Source organism: Perognathus longimembris, chromosome 4, assembly GCF_023159225.1.
Source record: "Perognathus longimembris pacificus isolate PPM17 chromosome 4, ASM2315922v1, whole genome shotgun sequence".
NCBI lineage: Eukaryota > Metazoa > Chordata > Mammalia > Rodentia > Heteromyidae > Perognathus > Perognathus longimembris.
The window spans coordinates 19,847,536-19,870,620 of record NC_063164.1 but is presented as its reverse complement, the minus strand read 5'-3'; the positions used below and the strand labels follow the sequence as shown (position 1 = coordinate 19,870,620).

Here is a 23,085-nt window from a genome sequence, read left to right as displayed (position 1 = left end):
CTTTTCAATCAGAAAATAATAAATGGATTGATATTTACTATAGTTTTCTGTTTTTCTAAGGAATTGAAAATTATAAGTTGCCTCTGTGCTCCTAGAACCCATGCATGACTATAATAAAAGGAAAACTAAATCATAGAGCCATAAAGAATTTGAAATAGCAATGTTTACCATAAGTTCATAAGGAGTTATGAGGATATATAGCACAACCAAGTCTTGTTCACTTAAAGTTTCTTGAAATAGGTGACTTCAAGAATTTTCCTAGTGAACCTATAAAACAAATTACAATAGCACTAATAAATTTGGTAAATGTTTTATTCTTTATATAGATGCATGTATGTTTACATGTATATAAACACACAAAGAAATACATCTATATACAAAAAATATATTTACTATTTTCCATGACACATAAAATAAGCAGAGCATTTTGCATATATTGTGTTCATATATCTCTATAGAGTTAAGCATAATCTAGTTGTTTTTTGTTTTGTTTTTGTTGTCAGTCGTGGGGCTTGCACTCGGGCATGGGTGCTGTCCCCAAGCTCTTCAGCTCAAGGCTAGTGCTTGAGCCACAAAACCACCTTTGGTTTTCTGGTGGATAAGTGGAAATTGGACCTTCATTTTGGGGCTGGCTTTGAACCCCAATCCTCAGATCTTGGCCTCCTGAATAACTTGGATTACAGGTGTGACCCATTGGTGGCTGGCCATGCATAGTTCTTATAAATACTTCTATGACTAAAACTGGGATTTTAACATTTGATTTTACCTGGTAAATTGCTTTATAAAATTGCAAATTAATCTAAAGAAATATGACTTCTAACATAGGGTTAAGTATTTCATTTTTTCTGTTTTCACCATTAAGTTAGACTATATGTATTAGTGACTTGTTTTATTACATGGACTCTGTTGTGGGAAAATTTTAAGGTACTTCAAGTCTACTGCTATACTGCTCACTCAAAAAGCTTTAGCAACTTTATATGCACACTAAAATATAGGAGATGGCTGTTTTACTATATTACCAGTAACAAAAAATAAAGTAATAAATTCTCCACTAATATGCTAAAGTCCATGACTCAGAATTGCAGTAAGGCATCTTTGGGCACTGAATAAAACTCCTGGGGAGCTACAGGATAGTTTCTATTTCCGAAGGAAATAATAACACCTCTCAGGTACCATGCAAACTATTTTCTTGCATTATTTAGTGATGCAATATTTTGGTAAAGGTGTGTGTCAGCTATTGCTCCCGTATACTACAAGTGTTATTTAAGACTCAATATAAATATAGGAATGAAGGAGATATGGTCCAAGATGATGCTAGGGTTTGGGAGATTAAGGAGGACTCAACAGGCATAGAGTTACACTTATAGCTGTGGCTATTTAAGAATGAAATAAAAATATTTAGTTTCTTAATGTGCAATTATAATAATGTCTTCAAATGGCTATAAAGTTGTTAGGATGCAAATAATTATTGTTGGGACCTGGGACCTGATTATTTAATAAATGAAACTGTTAAGTATTTCTAAGGGGTAATACTGTGAAAAAGTTACTAAGACATTAATCAAACAATGAACCAATAAAGCCTGGGAACTTCTGTTCTAGGCGATATGACAGAACATGTATTTCTTTTTAATTCGCATTAGAGAGGCTGAATATTAATAAACAATACCAGGCATTTAGTACCTTCACCTATTTTTCAAGTATAATCTCAATGCTTTTGGCTTTATTACCATTTTATTCAAACTATATATACAATAAGGACTTTTTGAGGTTTAAAGACACTTTTGTTTCTTTCAATTTTTTTTCTTCTTCCTGATCTTGAGGCTTGAACTCAGCCAGGATGCTGTCCCTGAGTTTCTTCTGCTCAAAGCTAGTACTCTACCACTTGAGCCACAGCGCCACTTCTGGTTTTCTGAAAATTTTAATTGCATTTAATTGGAGATAAGAGTCTCCTGAACTTTCCTGCCCAGGCTGTATTTGAACTGTGATCCTCACATCTCAGCCTCTTGAGTAACTAGAGCCACCAGTGCCTGGGTGGTTTAAAGGTTCTTACATTTCATGTGATCAAAACTTGTGATCCATCTAACTGTTACATATTTCAAAATAAACTCTGATACAGAGTTTTAGAGCAACATCCACATTTACACTTTTTTCCAATTTTTTAGATGTCATTAAAACTTCAGATTAAGTAGGAAGAGAACATTTGAGAAAGGGGATGGGGTACATGGAATGTCAGCTATTTTTCAAAGTAAATGTCTATTATATTAAACTGTATCCATATAATCAGCTGCCAATCTAGAAATGATCATAGTCAAGTAACTTTGATCTGTCTAAGAGTGTACCAATGGAACTAGGGATTGGAGAAAGGATGTAAAATGTTTCATCAGATCTGTGAAAAGGCAGATTTAAATAAAGAATTAAACAAAACATACAATGTAAAATAACTTGGTGATATAAGAAGAAGGCTCTTTTTAACACATAAATCTTTTGAATGTTGTTGTCTATATATTTCCTAATAAAAATTATTTAAACAATAAACAGACAAATGTTTAAATATCTGAAAATATTTATAGTTTGTCCTAAAACATATCTTTTGGATATCTTGATTTCTTATTTAAAAAACAACAACAAGAAACAAACAAATGAAACTTGTTTAACCTAATATTACCCCAAATGACTGTCATTGTAAAGATTTTTTTGTTATTTTAGCAACTATTACTTTCCCAAACAATTTTCTGTGAATGTACTTTGAGAAGGTGCATGCTATTCTAACAAAAAGTCACACAGGGCTGTCATCAATAGACTTCATTTTTCTTTTTTAAGAGCTGGCAAGAGCAGAGCAAGAACTAGATTCCTTGAATATTATCTGAGTATACATTTACTGAGAACCCTCAGTGCATCTCTGCCATGTTCCAGTGCTCTAGGTACAAGAGTGAAAAGAAAGTCATCATCATTCTTATGCCCTATGCTCAATGCTGACTCTCTATACCTCAACCTTCCCTCTTGTAATGCAATGTATTCACATGCTCTTCAAATTAAATTAAAAGCCTCAGACATTAGCAGTGTTAAGTAAAGTAAGCCAGGCCCAGAGAGACAAAAGATGCATGTTTTTTTTCTCATTTCTGGAACTTATATTTAGCTTATAAATATATAAGTAAGTATATATAGGGTCACACACATGTGTATAAACATAATAAAGTATGGTATATTCAAGGGAGAATTCAAATGGTAGAATTTGTTAGAACAACAAATTCACAGTCTAACAAAATGAGTACCAAGAAGATGATACTTGAGGTATGTGGGAAGAAGAACAATGGGAGGTATTTCAGATGAATGAAGAGAGGAACAATCATAATATTTAATATATATCCTATGAAACTAAGAAAACTGAGGGTTGGATGGAAATGGATGGGGGAAATGATGGAAGGAATGAAAATGATCAAGATTCACTGTATTCATAAACTGACATGTTGGATTGTAACCCCTTTGCACAAATACTTAAAGATCATAAAAATATAGTTAAAATTGATCAAGAGAAAAAAACATAAAACTCTTACAGATACACAAACAAGGGAAACTATGCCAAAGCATGGACAGGCCTTTAAATGAAAAAAAATGATAACAAAACAAACAATACAAATATTGTAAAATTAAGAACATCTCCTTTTTATTTCCAGCTCACTGTGAACAAAATAAGCACAATCCAAAAAGGTCTCAGGTAAGATTATTTTCATAAGAGTGAAAATTGGCAGCATTACTTTCATATCACTTTGTTTCTAGTGATTTAAAGTTTCCCCAGATTTCTTCAACTGAATGCCTAAGGATATGAAATGCAATTAAACAAAGCATGCAATGTAAAATAACTTGGTGATATAAGAGGAAGGCTCTTTTTAACACATAAAACTTTTAAATGTTGTTGTCTATATATTTCTTAATAAAAATTACTTAAACAATAAACAAATGTTAAAATATGTGAAAATATTTACAGTTTGTCCTAAAACATATCTTGTCATTTCTTATGCTACTTGTATTTAGATGAGCTACAATGTTCTATGTATTATCATAATAATAACTAACAATAACAATCACTGAACTCATTACTTGGCTAATTGAGGAATTCAGGAAAAAGAGCTTTAGATGTATAATGTGGCAAAGAGTGGGTATAGTCAAACCTGAGGAAAAAAGAGAGCCATGTTACTGGCTTATTACGATAAATGTGCAATGCATTCTTTAGGTTGATAAAAAAGAAACAGAAAGTAATGCAAGAACTGTCTAGGAATTAAAAATAAATGAACAAACTGAACAAATGATCCAATTACCAAGTGCTTCCTTTTTGATGCAATTTCTATTTTTAAACTGTTTTTCTCCATCTGACTTTGCAATATTATTATAACTTACACCACAACTGAGAAAGACACTGAGATAACTCATAAGTCCAAAAATAATTCATTTGGAAGGAGATACATTCTACAAATTATGGTCTATTCATAGAGTAAAGGCTGTATATGTATAGATCCAGAATATGGGTTCTTTCTTGTATTTCAGGTTGCTGACCTAATGCCAACTGTGTGTGAATCTTAGGTTAAGTTAAATGAGGAAATCATTGTACCAAACTAAAAACAATTCCATAAGAAAAATTTTAAATATATATATGGGAATGTTACAGTATATGTCACATAGTACTTACTACATGGTGTCAGTACTTAATAAATGGTGACCTAGTATACTGCATAATTTACTTGCTCTGTTTACTAATTATTGCTTATCATTTCTTGTTTGTATTTAAGATCTTTCTTTTTTCCCTGTTGTATGTCAAATGCTTAGAAAACTATCTAGGAACTTGTGTTCAAAGAATGAATGTCATTTCGTTGTTAAGAGTTTTCAGGAGCTTTCCCATATGGCACCAAGGATTTTCTTGAAGGAGGTGGGAAACAACTAGCAGGGAATGTCAGGTAGAGCAGTCCTAGATGCCAGTATTTTAAGCAGATGACAGTTAAGTTGATACCTGGAGGATGATAAAGAAACGCTGCCAAGAACCATGGGACTAGCTGGAGATAGTGACTTTTCGCTTATCCATCACTGCAAAATTTCATGGGTAGAAAAGTCTAAAGTTATCTGGAATGGTGAAGAACTGAGATGAGGGGGAAGGTGGTGAAAGATGAGACAGAAGGCCAGAAGCTCCAACGGCCATGATAAGTAGTTTGGTTTTTATTTGAAGAACGATGAAATGCCCACTAACGCTGAGAAATGACACGATTTAAATTAAGTTTTAAAATAACATTTCAGCTGTTGTATGGAGGATAGATGACAAAGCAGGTATATACTGGCCTGGTAGATGGGCATTGGAATTTCAAAGATCAGAGTTCATGGCCCAGCAAGTATGTTGGATTGTATAAAGTATACTTGTAGCTATAATGACACATATTTAACTGTATCAGAGTGTATGTTAAAAATACTTTAACAAAGGTACTTTAGACTATGCTAAATTCATTTTGTTTCACCTGCTTTATATCCTTGTATGAATACCTTTAAGAACTATTTGTTTTTAAAGAACATGACACAATTCTTTAGCTTTATCATCCTATGTGCATGTATATAAAATCTAATAAAAATCGTTGGCACACCAGAGAACAAAAAGAGCAAGAAAGGGGCTGGGGATATGGCCTAGTGGCAAGAGTGCCTGCCTCATATACATGAGGCCCTGGGTTCGATTCCCCAGGACCACATATACAGAAAATGGCCAGAAGTGGTGCTGTGGCTCAAGTGGCAGAGTGCTAGCCTTGAGCGGGAAGAAGCCAGGGACAGTGCTCAGGCCCTGAGTCCAAGCCCCAGGACTGGCCAAAAAAAAAAAAAAAAGAGCAAGAAAATAAAAGAACCATCTTCATGCGGTAAAAGCATTCATATGTAATATATAAAATCTGGCTGTATATAGTGTCACATGTCTGTCATCCCTGCTATGTAGGGGAGCACAAATAGGATTATGACCCAGGCTAGCCCAGATATAAAGTGAGATATTATCTCAAAAACAACTAGGTTAAGCAGGGTTGGTAGAGTGACTTGATGACATGATTGAGGTAATGCTAGGTAAATACCTTGCAAGTGAAAGGCCCTATTATGCCCCCCCTCCAAAAAAGTAAAATTACAGATCATAGATTGCAGGTACACTAATCTCTTCCCTTAAAACCTGAAAACCTGGCTTTCCTATGAAATAAAAATGATGCTTATCACAAAATAACAATCCTTTAATCACTAATCTAAAAATTAAACAGTAATATTTGTTACATACTAGAAAATATGTCCAATCACTACTGACCTCCACTAATCCTAAACTTCCTAATCTATGTCAGAATATTCAGAAGAAAGTGTTTGTTTATTCAGTCAGTACATTAGGAAAAGGATGAAGCAGGAAGAGAAAATACAAAATAAGATCTCTTGTTTGAAATGCCAGATATAGGCTCTTTCAGAAATTTTAATCTATTTGCTTGTCATCACCACAGTTCTGTATAATTTAATGGGATACTACTAATAGAGGATTAATGGTTACTAAAGGAAAATGTTAAATATATTCTCTCTGTCCCTCTCTCTCTATATATATTTATTTTATTTTATTTTTTGCCAGTCCTTGGGCTTGGACTCGGGGCCTGAGCACTGTCCCTGGCTTCTTTTCACTTAAGACTAGCACTCTACCACTTGAGCCACAGCGCCACTTTCAGCTTCTTCTATTTATGTGGTGCTGAGGAACAGAACCCAGGACATCATGCATGCTAGGCAAGTACTCTACAGCTAAGCCACATTCCCAGCCCTCTAAATATATTTTGTATGTTGATTATATTTTTATTCGTTGATGTTTATCAGTTGAGCAATTTCATAAAAGATTAGTCAGAATAGTCCAGGCTGTGGATGCACAGGTTTGTTTCATTCACATAAACAATTAGGTAGGAAAAATAAAGTGGAGGTTAGCTTATTAAACTAAGGCAAATATAAACACAAAAATTTAAATTATCTTTTCCTCCACAGGTGTTATGTGCCCTTCTATACACTAGAAGAGCAATAGAATTGGCATGCAGCCTCTCCAATTTTACCATGGAGTTCCAAACATATCAGGTTGCAGACTTGGTGTAGAAGGGGCAATATAAAATTGTAACAAGTTAAGGTTGTCCACACCAACAGCCAACAAGGATGCAAAGCTGCTAGCAGACAGGGAAATGTCTACAGAAAATTTAGAACAATGAGAATTAAGTTTGTGACTCTTACCCATTTGTTTAGAACTTCTGAGACTAGAGAAAGACAGAGAGGAAAGGATTCTAAACTGATTTAACAAATGACTTTATACTAAAATGAAAAGAGGTACATCAAATGAATATACAATTACACAGGAGAGACTTACTAATAACTCATTTTTGAAATGTTCCTGAAATTAAAAGCATAGCTAGTACTTTATCTCAAAGATGATGCTGTATATGTCATTAAAAATTTTATAGGCTTTGGGGCTGGGAATATGGTAGAGTGCCTGGCTTGTATAAAGGAATACTTGGGTTCTATTCCTCAGCACCACATATATGAAGAAGCCAGAAGTGAAGCTGTGGCTCAAGTGTAGAGTGCTAGCCTTGAGAAAAAGAAGCTATGGAATATATATATATATATATATATATATGCTTTGTATATATATACAAATACAAAATATATATATATATATGCTTTGTAAAGAATTTGTAGGGTGCACAGGTAATAACTATTGGTCTAGAGGAAAAAAGTTGTTCTATAAGTGGAAATCCCATGGATTATCTATCAGTTTGCCTGACTGAACTGGTTATCAAATTTCTACAAGTAGGGCCTCATATGTGTATTTAAGAGTTGAGGGAGGGAGGGGGGCATGAGGGACAAGGCAACAAACAGTACAAGAAATGTATCCAATGCCCAACGTATGATACTGTAACCTCTCTGTATGTCAGTTTGAAAATAAAAATTTGAGAAAAAAAAAAAAAAAGAGTTGGAAATTGAAGATACTAGTCCCATCCCCTCTAGTCAGTACAAAGTCTCAGGACTTAATGGGGAAAATGAGCCCTGCACATCTATACAAATCATTTTCACAAGTGACAGTGCATGGGTAATTACCAATGTAGTTCATTTCTATCCACTACCTCCAGGAAGAGAAGGAGGGGTGAGTGTGGGGAAAGTTCACACTTGGGAGCTCACCCAGAAAATGGGCCAAGTGCCAGGTCTAAGATCAGTTTAAAACAGTTCCTTCTTATGGGAAGCCTGCAGAACAAATGTGCCAACATTATTATTAATGGGCCACAATACATCCAGTTATTGAGCCAGCATAATTTAATCCAAGGTGCCTATCACTTCACTGGACCATGGATTTGTGCTATAAAAAAATCTCTATAACATAACTGATACAAAAATCATCGTGTTGTGAAAAGAACATGAAAAGAACTGATTATAGTAATCTTGTACCCAAGTACCTGGTTTTCAAACTTTTTTTATTCCTCACTCATTCATAATTTAATATCCAAAGGTCTATAACCTGCAACAAACACATATTACAAAACACTTTTCATGTTAAACAAACCAAGAATGCTAATTATGTACTTTTAAATGTCAGTCATTATAAAATTAAGATGAAGTAATTCTGAGAGAAATGGCTGTTGGATTGGGGAAAGGACTTATGAAAAAGAGAGTAAAGAACAAACTTTGAAACAATAAAAGAGGAAAACATAATTTAAATAAACTGAGTGGGAAACTGGATTATTAGAAAAGAAAGTTAGTAACTACAAATGCCATGTGTAGATTAGAAAACCTTTAAACTTGAAGAACAGCTGACCAGTTAGTGCCTTAAAAAAATATGGTAATAGGCATTACTTAGTAAAAAGTGATACTATTTTTGAAGGAATATCCACCGTATGACCAATTAGCAGACTAATATCAGATTTAAAACTAGAGCAATTGATGTTAGATGATAGAATTGCAGTTCTATCTCAAACCAAGCCAGATAATACTTTTGAGTTTTATATTTAAGAAATTTGAAGTACAAGCTATCCTACCTGATTAGATTCTCCAAGGGCATGTAGCTTATACCTTTAAAACTGTACTAAAGGGGACTATGAAAATATACCTAGAAGCAGAGTAGGTCATAATACCTACTTTTATAAGGGTTTTCTTAGGATAGGTAAAGGCATAACTGAAGATAAAAACATAAATTAGAGATATTTAAAATGGCAAACTTCAGTGAGCTTTAAGAAATCTATGTACTATCTAACTGGTATATTTTTGAAAATTTTTAGGAATTAATATGCCATAATTCTGATCTATTGGGTAGATAAAATATAGTCCTTGGGATTATAGAGAAATTGAAAATAACTAAAAATGTACAATAGAGAGGAAGCTGTTGTTTTAACAGATGGACATTATGTGGAACATCTGTTCCAATTCCTTTTATAGGACAAAATAGTTTTAAACTGACAATTTGACATAAACAACAAAGTTCTTAAACTGTCAAACATTGAATAGGTTGCAAAGTATTGTATAAAAATCTAGATTTTCATGAGTAGAAATAAGTTAGATGTTTATTTAACCCCATCCATTTCCATGATTGTTGGTGATGTTTATTTTTTGTCTTGTGTACACTCAAGCCAGTCTGTAATGTGATACACATAAATTACATGAAGTAATTTCATCAAACACTTATTTTTAACTGATACATATAAATTCAAAATTAAATACTAAATAATTATTTAGTTGAAAGCCATTATTTAGAAATAAATAGCAAGTATTATGAAAAATATGAAGTAATTCTGTTTGAAAATGAAGAAAAACTTAAAACAGTTCCCAAACTGATCTGTTTACTTAATATTTTATTTCTATATTTTTTAATAATATCTCAGAATCAGAAATAAGTTTGTTTCCAGATGCTAGAGGATTGCATTCATAATCCTAGGTACTCAAGAGGCTAAACCTAGAGGGCTGTGATTCAAAGCCAGATTGAACACAAAAGTCTCCAGAACTCCATTTTTAATTAATCAGCAAAATGGTTGGGCTGGAGGACTGGTTCATTGGTAGAATATCAGCCATTCAAAAGCAAGTCAAGGGAAAGCACAAGTCCCCGAGTTCAAATCCCATTAAGAAAAAAAAATACATGTTAAAAATATGGTTGCAGGGGCTGGGGATATGGTCTAGTGGCAAGAGAGCTTGCCTTGTATACATGAGGCCCTGGGTTCGATTCCCCAGCACCACATATACAGAAAACGGCCAGAAGTAGCGCTGCGGCTCAAGTGGCAGAGTGCTAGCCTTGAGCAAAAGGAAGCCAGGGACAGTACTCAGGCCCTGAGTCCAAGGCCCAGGACTGCCCCCCCCCCAAAAAAAATAAATATATATATGGTTGCAGATACACTGGACATTTTTGGAAGATAAAAGAAAATACATCACCATCCTTGGGACATTAATATTTTTCTTGCCATGTGTTTTTAAATGATTCCATTTGTAAACAGTAATTTTTCATAGTAATCTGAATTCAGTAAAATTCTATAGCCAAACTTGAATTTTTGGCATAGCATAAATATTTTTATTTCATGATAGAAATTCTTTCTCATTTTTCTCTATTTATTTAAAGAGGTACTATATCACTTTTGTAGACATTACAAACATAAGTTTCTCCTTTGCCTTAAATCTTTAAGATGCCTACAATATTAAAGTATAGGAGAAATATTTCTGAAGTGCTAACTAGAAAAATATGCAATTCTAGTTCATCTCATAATTTCAAAATCCAGTATGCTTTTGGACTACTTGAATTAATAATGGTACAGGGATTAATAAAAATACTCTTTCCCTCAAATACTGGATATAATAAATACATAGAATAAAATATATTGTACAAAACACATTAATTAGTCCGGCTATGTTTATAATCTCAGCTACTAGGGAAGTAAGAGACAGAAGAAACTCAGTTCAAAGTCAACGTTGGGAAAAATATGAAGCCTTATCTCCAAAACAAAGTAAAAATCAAAATGTTTGGGGATGTAGCTCACAAGGCCATGAGTCTAATCTCAGCCCTACTCAAAAATAAAACAACAAAACCCATACTAGTCTATTGTTTTCAAATGGAAGGATTGTAATTGCTTGTTAAGCTGAAAATCCAAAAGACAAATGTAATAAAAACCAGTGATTCATTGATGTATCACCAAATCACATTAAGGGTACATTGTAAATTTATATAAAGCTAATATAAATTTGTAGAAAATGAATTTCATATGGTTGTATGGCATATTACAAGGTTACTGAATAGTAAAGAGTTTAAACATGGAATAGTAACTTTTATTTTCCTACAACTTTAAATAAAACATCTGGGACATGTTTTGAAAACAATAGCTCTTTTTCTCATCCAGCTGATAACTTGATTGTGATTGATACATTACATACTGTTGAGAGTACATTGCAATTATTTATTTATCTTTTTCCTTTCCTCCTTCCTACTGTTAATAAGTTATCTAAATTTCATATAGTATACATGAGGTGGCAGAGAGTAGCAAAGGAGAAAAACTGGTTCTGTATAGATTCAAACTCTTTATGATGTTAGATATATTGCATATAAAATTATTTTAAAAGTTAAAATGAATTAGTAAGTACTTTTTATAAAATGTTTGGAGAGAATGAACACTATTCTTTAAATTTTATTGTGGTGATAGATCAAAAGTAAAGTTCAAGTAGAAAAACAATCATTAGTATTAGTGGCAAAGGGAGACTTAAAAGAGCCAAATAACTAGGCAAAGTCCTACAACTAATTCACAGCAAAACTTCTTAACCGTGTATGTTTTTATTTCTGTCTTTTAGACAGTCCTCTTTCTTTTTCTGCTAATTTGAAGTCACCTCATAAATGTTTATGTTTTGTAGAATAAATACGTGTAACAGTTTCAAGAATCACATAAGACAAAATGTGCAAAGGGCAGATTTGGCAGTTGTAGTCCTTGGTTGGAATCCAGGCTTTGTATGACTTCTTTCTGCATTACTCCTCATCTGTACAACATGAATTGGAAGACGCTCACTCAAATGATTTCCCATTGACTGTCTATGCCTTTGTAGACACACCGAGTAACCCAATACACTGAAGTCTTGGAGCTTTGGTAGGGAATAAACTGTACAGTCATTAAAATCAAGTATGCTTGTAGCCAAACCTATAGATGCTGCTTATGCCTTTAATTGTAATTATATACATTATCCACATATTCAATTTCCAATGAAAAATATTAACATAAGGGTATTATTAATAAACCTTTTTTTCCATTTCAAAAATATTCAATGGGCTGGATATTGGTAGCTCACACTTGCTATTCCACCTACTTGTGAGCTAAAATAGGGAAGATTGTAGTTTGAAGTTAGTCTGGATTAAAGTTTGTGAGACTTTACATCAACCAATAATTTCAGGTGTGGTTGTGTACACCTGTTATCCCAATGATGCAGGACAATGATATCAGGGGAATCATGGTTCTAGGTCCAAAGGGCAGAAAAGTTCAAACCCTCCCACCTCCACATCTCATCTCAACAGGAAAAGATGAGTGTGTGGCACATGCCTGTCATCTGAGATACAATGAAAAGTATAAATAGGAGGATTGCAGCCTAGGGTGTCCCTAATAACAAGAGAGAACCTACATAAAAAAATAATAGAGCAACCTGAATTAGCAGTATGGCTCACGTGGTAGAGTACTTGCAAGTGTGAAGTACTAAAAAAGAAATTCAGTGAAGATTTGCTGATAAAATGAATTTATGAATTGCATTATGGGCAGACATAATCACAAAAAAATCCTGAAAATATATCTTAAAATAAAGGTACTTAAGTTCTTAAAGAAACTGAATATATAATTACAGATAATAGATCATGGCAGTCGTAAAAGCATATGGTGCTAAAAAATTAGTTTTCTCTCTGAATAAAAAGAGCTGGGCTCTTATCAAAAGATGAATTATTAAGTGCATATATAGTGAAAATATACAAATTAATTTTGGGGGGAGGTGCAAGTCCTGGGCCTTGGACTAAGGGCCTGGGTGCTGACCCAGAGTTCTTTGTGATCAAGTCTAACACTCTACTCTTGAGCTACAGCTCAACTCTGGCTTTTTGGGGAGCTAATCAGAAACAAAAAGTTTCAAGGGCTTTCCTGCCCTTGCTGTATTGAAACCTAGATACTTAGATCTTGGCTTCCTGAGTCCTAGGATTACAGGTGTGAACTCCTGGAACCTGACCGATATTTACTTTTTTTTTAATGGAAGGAATTTTCTTTTCCTTGAGAGAGGGAGCACAGCTAGTACTAGAGTTTGAACTTGGGACCCCATGCCTACTAGGCAAAGGCTATTCCTCTGAGCCCTACCTCCAGCCCTGTTTATTGTTGGTTATTATGTAAAACAGTCTCATTCCCTTCCCAGTCATATACCAGGATGTGACAGGCCTATGTCAAGCTTCCAATGTAGCTGGGATAACAACTGCACACTATCACTTCCAAATCTTCTTTGAGGCAGGCTACACAAACTTTTCTGCCCAAACTGGCCTAGAACTGTAATTCCCTCAGTCATAGTCTCCCAGTAGCTAGAATTACGAGCATGAGCTACAAGGCCTAGCTGTAAGAATTTTCATTAAAAGCACTTTCCGTGTTATAAGACTTATTGTCACTAATCTATGAATGTTTCCTTTTGCTTAGTCTATAAAAGGCTTTTGATTAAACAATCCATAGAAAGTACTTAGTGTATTGTCTACTATATAGAGAAAGTTCACAAATGCAAGCCACTATCTAAAAATAACCTAAATATTAGGCCCATACAATCAAAACCAAGACACTACCTCATATCTTCTAGGGGATGAAAATAGAGTTACAAATAAAAATTATTAGCTTTTACAGGAATTACTACTTAAAGATAATATGACACATTGACATTATATTCCAAATATTTTTCATGTTTCTCACATAATTGGTATATATAAATATATCAGAGCCGGGCTCATTAGGGCTAAATACCACAGAAATGTTTAAATGCATCGTACCATAAGCTGAAATATGGTAATAATAGCCAACTTAATAAGGCAATACAGTAGAACAGTGACAGTCATTGCTCAGAGGTTAGGTTTTGGAACCTATGACAGTTATATGCTAATGCCAGCAACAATGTGTGAGGAGAAGCTTAGTGTGACAGAGCTATATCTGAGGGCCCACCAGGGCCACACAAAGGTGAAATGGCAAAAGAAATGCACTGAATGCTCAAGTCCAAACACAGATGAAACATGAGAAAGTTTATCTATTAGCATTTAACATCCCTTATTTACCTAAGCCTGGGAACAAATAGAGCTGAAAACCTACTCTAAAACCTGATTCAGAGTGTTATGGAACTGTACTGCTATACAAAGTGAACAATACCAAAATTAGTAGTTCTAGGTTATGGGGCAATGGGAGAGGTGAAATAATGACTCTCTGGGTAAATTACAGATAAGAGCAAGACTGTCAGAAACTGGAAGATCTGGAGTGTAACTTCATATTCTACACCTAGATGATCTGTGCATGAATGCAAAGTTAGTCATAAAACCAACTGCAAATGTAGTTCTAACAGAAAAATTCATTGGAGCATATTTTATCATAGACATTTACTTCAGACACAAAGCGACTAGACCAATTCCTTCTAAAACAATTCCTATGAATAAAGACTGAAGTACTTTGCCTTGATTCTATAGGGAGAGCATGTTTTCACTATGTTACCTCAAGACTATACAACCTCTTTTTTGGCATAATAGAACCAGAGAACCTTGCTCATCTTAATGTACCACAAAACATCAAGCGGGACAATTACATTCATGATATTAAACATACTGGGTTTGGTGAGAAGGAAGTAATGAATATTTGTGATGCCTCAATAAGATAAATGCTAGAGGACAGTAAACTCCAGAAAAGTTCAGGGATGTCCAGCATCTGTGAGATGGCAAATGTTCAGTAGTGTAGGCATGCTAAAACAGGTCTTCTACAGGAAGTGATACATTGCTCTTTCTGTATTTTAAATAATGAAAAACAAGGGACAAGTAAGTCAGAGTGATATCTTTGGATTTTGGAAGTAGCATAAGCCAAACTTGAGCATGCATGCTGCCCTGCTATGTGTATTAAGTAAATTCAAGGTTTCCAGTTCTAAGCAAAGCCTGGGACCTAGAGGATTTGCAATATTATCCTTCCTTAAGGAAAGCTAACCTAAACTCATGACTAAAGGCAGCACATGCAATGTTTGAAATATCTGTGGCAAATGGAGGTGCTGTTTGAAATCTCTGTCAATGGAATCCTCTGAGTGCAGATTCCTAATAGTTTTACAGTAAAGAACTTAAAATTATAATAATTTTCCATTTAACAAAGTAGCTCCATAATTGCTGAATGTTCTTTAAGACTGAGTACCAGATACAGAACTTAAAATAAATAAGTGGACCAAATTATTCATCGTGAAGTAGGTGTAATCTGAGTCAACCTATCTGAGGTATAATACCATTTTATTGTTAACATGAGACCAATTAGTTTGGGACAGCGAAATGTAGTGATAAGCAAATAACTCAAGGGTTCACAATAACTCCTAATACTACTTCTACACCTCTCCCTTAACACACATCTATCAGGTTATGGGTTGTTCCTTCAAACAGTTAACAAGAGAAGGAAATAAAGTGGGCCTAGTTTGTAAATGAATTGCATGGTATTTGGCAGTGGTTGTGACCTCTGCCATTTTCAACTCCACTTCAAGGGACTACCATTGAGGTAGCTTTGAGAAGAGACCTCCCAGGAGCTAGGATTTCAGCTCCTACATCTGATTGCACACTTTGTGTGGGAGAAGAGATAGTTAAGGTAATGATAAATGACATCGCCATGTGATCAATGACTTCAAAGAACTAAGTGGAAGATTGGAATTAGAAGGTGTGGGAGGATTATGTGGATGCATTTTTTTGAATTGGTATAAAATCTGGTAATATGTCACACTAATTCCTCTTGAAATTATCCACTGTGGAGAAAGTTCTTAGTAATATAGAAAAAGTAAAGCCAAATGTTTACTCTTTTGCCCTAGAATTTGCTCGATGGGCCATGTACATAGTAATAAGAGGAGCAAGGGGAGTAATTGTATATGGATTCAACTATAAGGACATGTAACTCATTTAACTATCTCTACTTCTGAGCTGAAATGTTCAAATACGGAGCTCCTGCTTTGATACCAATTGCCAAGTAGATTACATTGGACTCCTTCAAACATAGAAGAGGGAGAATTTCATCCTCAGGGGAATCTCTAGATATTTAGGATAAAGATTTCCCTTCTCCTTCATGCATGGATGTAACAGAATGCCTTATAAAGATGTTCCTTGCAACACTGTCTTTTATTGATTTTAGAGCGCCCCCCCCCAAAAATACAAAGATTGCCACCCTATAGAATTCTCCTGCTTTACCATTCAGAACGAGGTGGCTAATGGAGGATAAGATGGCCTACCATTGTCATGCCACCTTGAGAATTATGGGATGTTTTACAGAATGTAGTATAGTCCCCAAGTCATTCTTCTATAACCAGAATGACTACACCTGAGAATGGAGATGTTATAGATAATACATTTCTCTGTCCTGAAACCTTGAGATTGAAGCTTAAGAGAACTCAGTCTTAAGGAAGTATGCTTTCATCAGGATTCAGAATTCCGGAATGGCTACATTAAGAGCTGTGAAAACTCACTAGTTATTTCCTGCATCTCAAACAGTTGAACTCATAGGGAGGGAAATGGGCTAATAATAATTCCAGATTACCAAATTGATTTTAGGTTATTGCTACAAAGTAGAGGCAAGAGATATATTTAAAAGTCTTGAGATTCATTAAGTCATATTTTTTAAACTTATTATTTAATCGTGGTGACTGAGGATCTGCAGTAAACCAAGAAATACAGTACTACCAAAAACAGACTAGAAAGTAAGGCTTGGGGCTGGGAATATGGCCTAGTGGCAAGAGTGCTTGCCTCCTATACATGAAGCCCTGGGTTCGATTCCCCAGCACCAGATATATGGAAAATGGCCAGAAGTGGCGCTGTGGCTCAAGTGGCAGAATGCTAGCCTTGAGCAAAAAGAAGCCAGGGACAGTGCTCAGGCCCTGAGTCCAAGCCCCAGGACTGGAAAACAAAAAAAGAAAGAAAGAAAGAAAGAAAGTAAGGCTTTTGGCCTGGGCTAGGGTAAGAAGGAGAAGATAGGATTGAGTGGAAGAAGGAAGTGAAATTGAAAGATCAATTTTGAGATTTTTTTACTAATTAGAGGAAAATAGACTTTGATATCTAAGTCTTATATTCTAGTTATTATGAAGAACATTGCTGATTGGTTTATATTATAAATTCTTTTGGAATAAATTAACACTACTCAGTAGTGATACAGTAGCTAACACCACCTTTATAATCATTCCATTAAATTCTCTTATTCATATGTACTTTAGATTGCTGTTTATCTGCAGAAATCATGGTGTGGTATTGTAGGTTTCAAAATCAGCACAAAGCAGTTATAAACATCACATCTTTGTGAAAATAGATAAAATAACATGCACACTAAACTGTAGTATTAAAAACAATAGAATTCTGTAAAGAATGAAACAGATTAACGTCATCTCTTATATGAAGTTGAAGCAAAGCTTATATTCATAAAATTCTAAGCAATGCATGTATTTTTGTCAACTCAGTAATACTTCTTAAGCCAAAATATATACTTACCTAAAGGAAATAAATGTTACATCTTAAAATATATAAGGTATATTTCAATAATCAAAAGAGATAATTTTGATTCTTATGGTTTCTATGGCCTAAGGCCAGACCCACATTTCTGCTTCTGGGTGACTGTGGTGAGGACCTAAGTCCTGAAGTGGAGGGTGCATAGAATTGGTAGACTTCCTTTTAACCTTTTTATTTAGTTTGGCTTCTTTTTTCTCCTTGACTGTGTAGCCATCCTGATGGGTTTTCCTCTTCATGTCCCTCATGCACTCCTGTTTCCCACTGGCAGAGTCATCCCTTCCATCCCCTCTCCCTGCACACCTTCTTTCTCATTAAATTCCTTGGTGCTGGCTGACCTTGCAAGTTGGACCACAGCCACTGCTGACAGCTGGGAATGGATGCAACAAGTTAGAAAGATGTGGGAGGACTTAGGAGAGGTGGATCATGCCTGTGATCCTAGCTACTTAGGAGGCTGAGATCTGAGGATTGTGTTTTGAAGCCACAGACACAGTAAAGTCCCTGAGACTCTTATCTCCAATGAGCCACCAAAAAGCCAGTAGGGGAGCTGTGGTTTCCAGCCTTGAGCATAAAAGCCAAGGAATAATGGCCTGGTTTTAAGCCTTAGTACTTGCACACACACACACACACACACACAGACATATAAAAAAGAAAAACCAAAAACACCTTGCAAGTACTGTTTAGCTATCCTTATGAATTTAGAAAAGTACAGAGTCCCATAATAGAGAAGAAAACTCCAGAGCCTACAGTTTCCTTGGCTGTACAATGGAGGTTTGAGCTATTTTATAAGAGTGTTTGCTTTTCTTCTATTTTTTTTTTTTGGCAGTATATATGCTAGGCTGGTCAGGAACTCTAAAATCTGCCCTTCTCAGTCTCCCAGACAGGTGGAATTATAGGTATGCAATTGTGCTGGCTAGAAGTATTTTAAAGGTGAATTAGACAAAATTATGTCATGTGAATAAAATATTGTCTTATAAAAAAAGAATTCTAAGAGAGTTTTCCTAGTATTATTTTGAAATATTACAAAATGGAATAAATTTTGAGTCAGAAAGGAAAGTAAAATACATACTTAGAATATTTTGTCTTAATGTTTGCATTAAATTTATTTTTAAATGACCCCAGATTTATCATTTAATGTGTAAATAGTTTTAAATAATTTAAATCCATGTCAAAAATTCTATTCAGTCTTAAAGATAGGAAGAAAAATGTAAAAAAAGATAATAAATATTTCTTTACTACCTTCAGAACATTTAATAAAATCTCTCAATACAGATGAAAATCTATGCTCTCCTCGCATATTTTATATTAAGATTAAAGTTTAATGTGTATTATAGACAGACAAGGCATAAAAAACTGGCTTGAGAGTATTCTATATTAATTCCCTACCTTTAACTTCTTAGTTATGGCAATTTATGCTAAAAGTCAAATGAGATTTATTCAGATTTTTTATCTTTATTTTCTCTTTTATGTATTCATTCTGGCATTACAAAAACAAATGTGCTAGATTATTAAACCATTTATGAAGCAAAGAAGAATTTCAGAAAATGTCCAACAAATGTGATTTGAGAAATAAACAAAAGGAGAGTTAGTATATAAATTTTTCTAACAACCAAATTTTAATGACTGTAGTATTATTCAGTTTAAAAATAATATTTTCTCTGCCACTGATATCTGAAACTGATTACCCTATCAGCAAAAGAAAAAAAAAGAAAAATCATAGCTTTCATTTCATTTTTAGTAATTTTAGAATGTTACTCTGGCATTTCGTTAGGTCTTCAATCATTTTAGATTAACCATAATTACTATGGTTATTACTATTAATAATATAAGCTTAAAAATCACAAAAAATTTATATAACAGCTATTTTTCTAACTCCAACATCCAGAAATAAGAATGATACTCATCAGCTGACAATGGTTTATAATTCAAAACAAGAAGGGCCATAGGCACTCTGCTGTTTATTGGTTATTTAACATATGCAAAATTATTAGGTACTTCCTTGCTCCAAACTAACTTTGTTACTTAGTAAAATTACCTAGTAATTTCTTAAGTTCTTCTATTTTAGCTTTCTTCTCAAAAACTAGGTGGCACTTACCAGAGTGGGTCCTGAGGTGTCCTGTGAGGGCGTCCCTTCTTCTACATGCATAGCTACAGAAAGGACATTTGAACGGCTTCTCTCCAGAGTGTAACTTTATGTGTCTCAGAAGGTTGCCTTTCTGAGTAAAAGAAGCTCCACACTGATTACAGTGGAAGGGGCGTTCACCTGCAAAGAGAAGTGGGAAAGATGTGTACTTTATATGCCAGCAACTGATTTGGAAAGCACTTAACAAAAGCTGTCCTCTATATTCAGGATGTTCATCTAAACTCCTTCATAAGTTTTCTGACCACTGATTTTCTAGATTGTACTTTTAGGTCAAGTAGTCATTTCTCCATTTCATACAAACTTGACAAAGATTCCTGCTACTAATTTAAAAGAATAACAATAGTATTTACCAGTAGCTAAATACCTAGGCACTAATCACTTCATTACCTTGCAGGTTGCATTAGATGCAGCATCCAAACTCTTGTGATGACAGTAATAATTTGATGTTGTTAATTTCCATTTCTAAATAAAAATTTCAATTTACATATCAAAGAGACTGTAAGAATCACAGAGCTAATGCTGAGAATTGAACTTGGTCAGTTTGAATACAAAATCTTGTTCCTTTTATTTTATCATGCTATTCTTTAAAATTCATAGATATTTTACAATGAATGGAATAGCTAGTTTAACTGTTTCACACAGCTGTTAAGGAAAAGGAGCCCACACAGGTATAATGAATGAAGGAGCTTTGATGATCATTACAAGATCCCCAAACACTGTACAAGTATCTTGATTCTCCTGGTCAACAGTGAAACTTTTTGCAAAATTTCCTGATACAGTAGGCTAAAAATTCAAATAAAAAAATCTCACTCATATATTTCCTGTATATTTTTTATGATAATATTTTAATAGGAATATTTTCTCCTTTTTCTCTTATTTCTGATATTGCTACAGTTGTATATGTCTGATTTAATAGTTTGGTCTATGGTAGTAGTCTGCTTAATAGTGTATTTCCATTAACTAATGTCATCAAACATAAAAACGTGTATAATGAAACAATGAAAGAGTCAACTATGCCTAAACTAACAGCATTAGTAAACCATGGAGAAAATATTCTTTCATCAACTTTGCCTTTCACTAAGGACAGAGATAGGCAATAAGTGAATAAACGAATTAACTGAATAAAGTACAAATAATATATAAAGAAATAGTAAAACTATATTGTCTTAAGGCTCAAAGTTTAGAATAAAAACTCTATTGTTTGAACTGAATATTTTCTTTGAGGTTAGATGATGACTATAGTATCAATAGTGTTTCAAACAATTGAAACTGAATTGTTCTTAGCTGAAACATTCATAATAATAATGAATAATAGAAACTCAATATATTGTTTAGCCCTCAATATAATTCAAACACATTGACTCTTATTAAAGAAAGCTAGGCCTCACCATAAAGAAGATAGGCCATTTAGAGTTACTTTCTAGCAGACAGCTACTTAAAGTTCTGTCATAAAGTTTTGTTAAAAAGCATAGAGAGGGCTGGGAATATAGCCTAGTGGCAAGAGTGCTTGCCTCGTATACATGAAGCCCTGGGTTCAATTCCCAAGCACCACATATATAGAAAACTGCCAGAGGTGGCACTATGGCTCAAGTAGTAGAGTGCTAACCTTGAGCAAAAAGAAGCCATGAGTCCGAGGCCCAGGACTGGCTAAATAAATAAATAAATAAATAAATAAAGCATAGAGAATTTTGGGAAAAAATTGATAGGTCACATGTATCTCAAATTGTGTAGTACTCCATTTGGAAGTTAATGACTTACATACTAAAAGAATATAATCTTTCTGGGTGGTAGGAATTAATGCTTTTCCTTAAAATGCTGCAAACTCCTACAGTGAAGTTTATAAGAGGTTCTAAAATAATGTAAGAAGTTAAAAAAATCTTCATTGTTGTTACCTTAAAGTGTATCTTATTTAACTAGGTGGATTCATTTGAGAAAATCTAAAATCTGTCACATGAAGTCTCATTAAACAGTGTAAGTTGATGGTTGAGCCAGGTGCTGGGGTAGCTCATAGCTGTAATCCTAGCTACACAGGAGGATCAAACTTTGGGGCCAGCCCAACCAGAAAAACTCATCAGACTCCTGTCTCCAATTAACCAGCAAAGAAGCTGAAATTGGGGGCTGGGAATGTAGCTTAGTGATAGAGTGCTTGCCTTGCATGCATGAAGCCCTGGGTCCAATTCCTCAGTACCACATAAACAGAAAAGCCAGAGTTCTGTGGCTCAGAAGTGGTAGAGTGCTACCCTTGAGCATAAAGAAGTTCAGGGACAATGCCCAGACCCCAAGGTCAAGCCCCAAGACTGGCAAAACAAAACAAACAAACAAACAAAAAAAAAATCCACCAAATAAAACCTCCAAAAAACAAAGCAAAACAAAAAAACCTGAAGTGGGAGGTGATTCAAGTGATAATCAGCCATGAGAACAAAAGCCATGTGAGATCATTAGGCTCTGAGTTGAAGCCCCAGTATTGGGACATGCACACACTAAAAATCCAATGATTGTAATTTACTTGTCTTTTCCCATTTCACTTACATAAACACAAACTTACTTTGATTTTTTGCATTTGTGTTTTTTTCTCCAATAAAATAACAGCATAACTTGCTTTTGAGAAATGAGACTGAGGTCTGAACTCATGACTTTCACAATTGTTAGGCAGGTGCTCTACCACTTGAGGCAAAACTCAAACTACTTTTTCATGGCATAACTTTCTCCAATTATGATTATCTCTTTCCCACCCCTGCCATGGTATTTGAAATAAAAAAAACAGGTAATCTTTCACAAATTAACTTAATTGAAAAGGAAGAAAACAACAAATAAAAGTTACATTTTTCAATTCAATTTTTCATTTTTACTTCTGGAACCAGTCTATGTAAATTTTCCCAGGCAAGTAACAAGTTAGTTTGCAGTAACTTTTAATGGAATTGAAGCAGTAGGGAGTTGCCTTCAGGACCCAGAGCCATCTAGAATTTTTGAATTGGAATACTGAAAAATAGCTCACTTATATTAGTTAACTCATCACTCAAAATCAGCACCAGGAGAAACTTTTTGTACTTCAATTTATGAGACTAATGATGAGGTAATTGAACTTTTATATTTACAAATCCTCCAAATAGCTATGAATTTTTTTTTAATTAACAGAGAAAGTGCTTCTGAATTTATATAATTACCCTGTAAGAGGGCTGGAGAAATGACAGGAATCAGGGAACATCTG

The 23,085-nt window shown here is 34.3% G+C and overlaps 1 protein-coding gene across 7 annotated transcripts in view; it reads right to left on the bottom strand.

The window, feature by feature from the left end:
* Positions 1–23,085, bottom strand: part of Ikzf2 (IKAROS family zinc finger 2) — a 156,087-nt gene that overhangs the window by 29,362 nt on the left and 103,640 nt on the right. For all 7 annotated transcript variants that reach the window (XM_048344821.1, XM_048344820.1, XM_048344818.1 and 4 more), the window contains one exon: positions 19,830–19,997. In XM_048344821.1, coding sequence (XP_048200778.1) covers positions 19,830–19,997 — 168 coding nt within the window. The remainder of the gene's footprint in view (positions 1–19,829; positions 19,998–23,085) is intronic.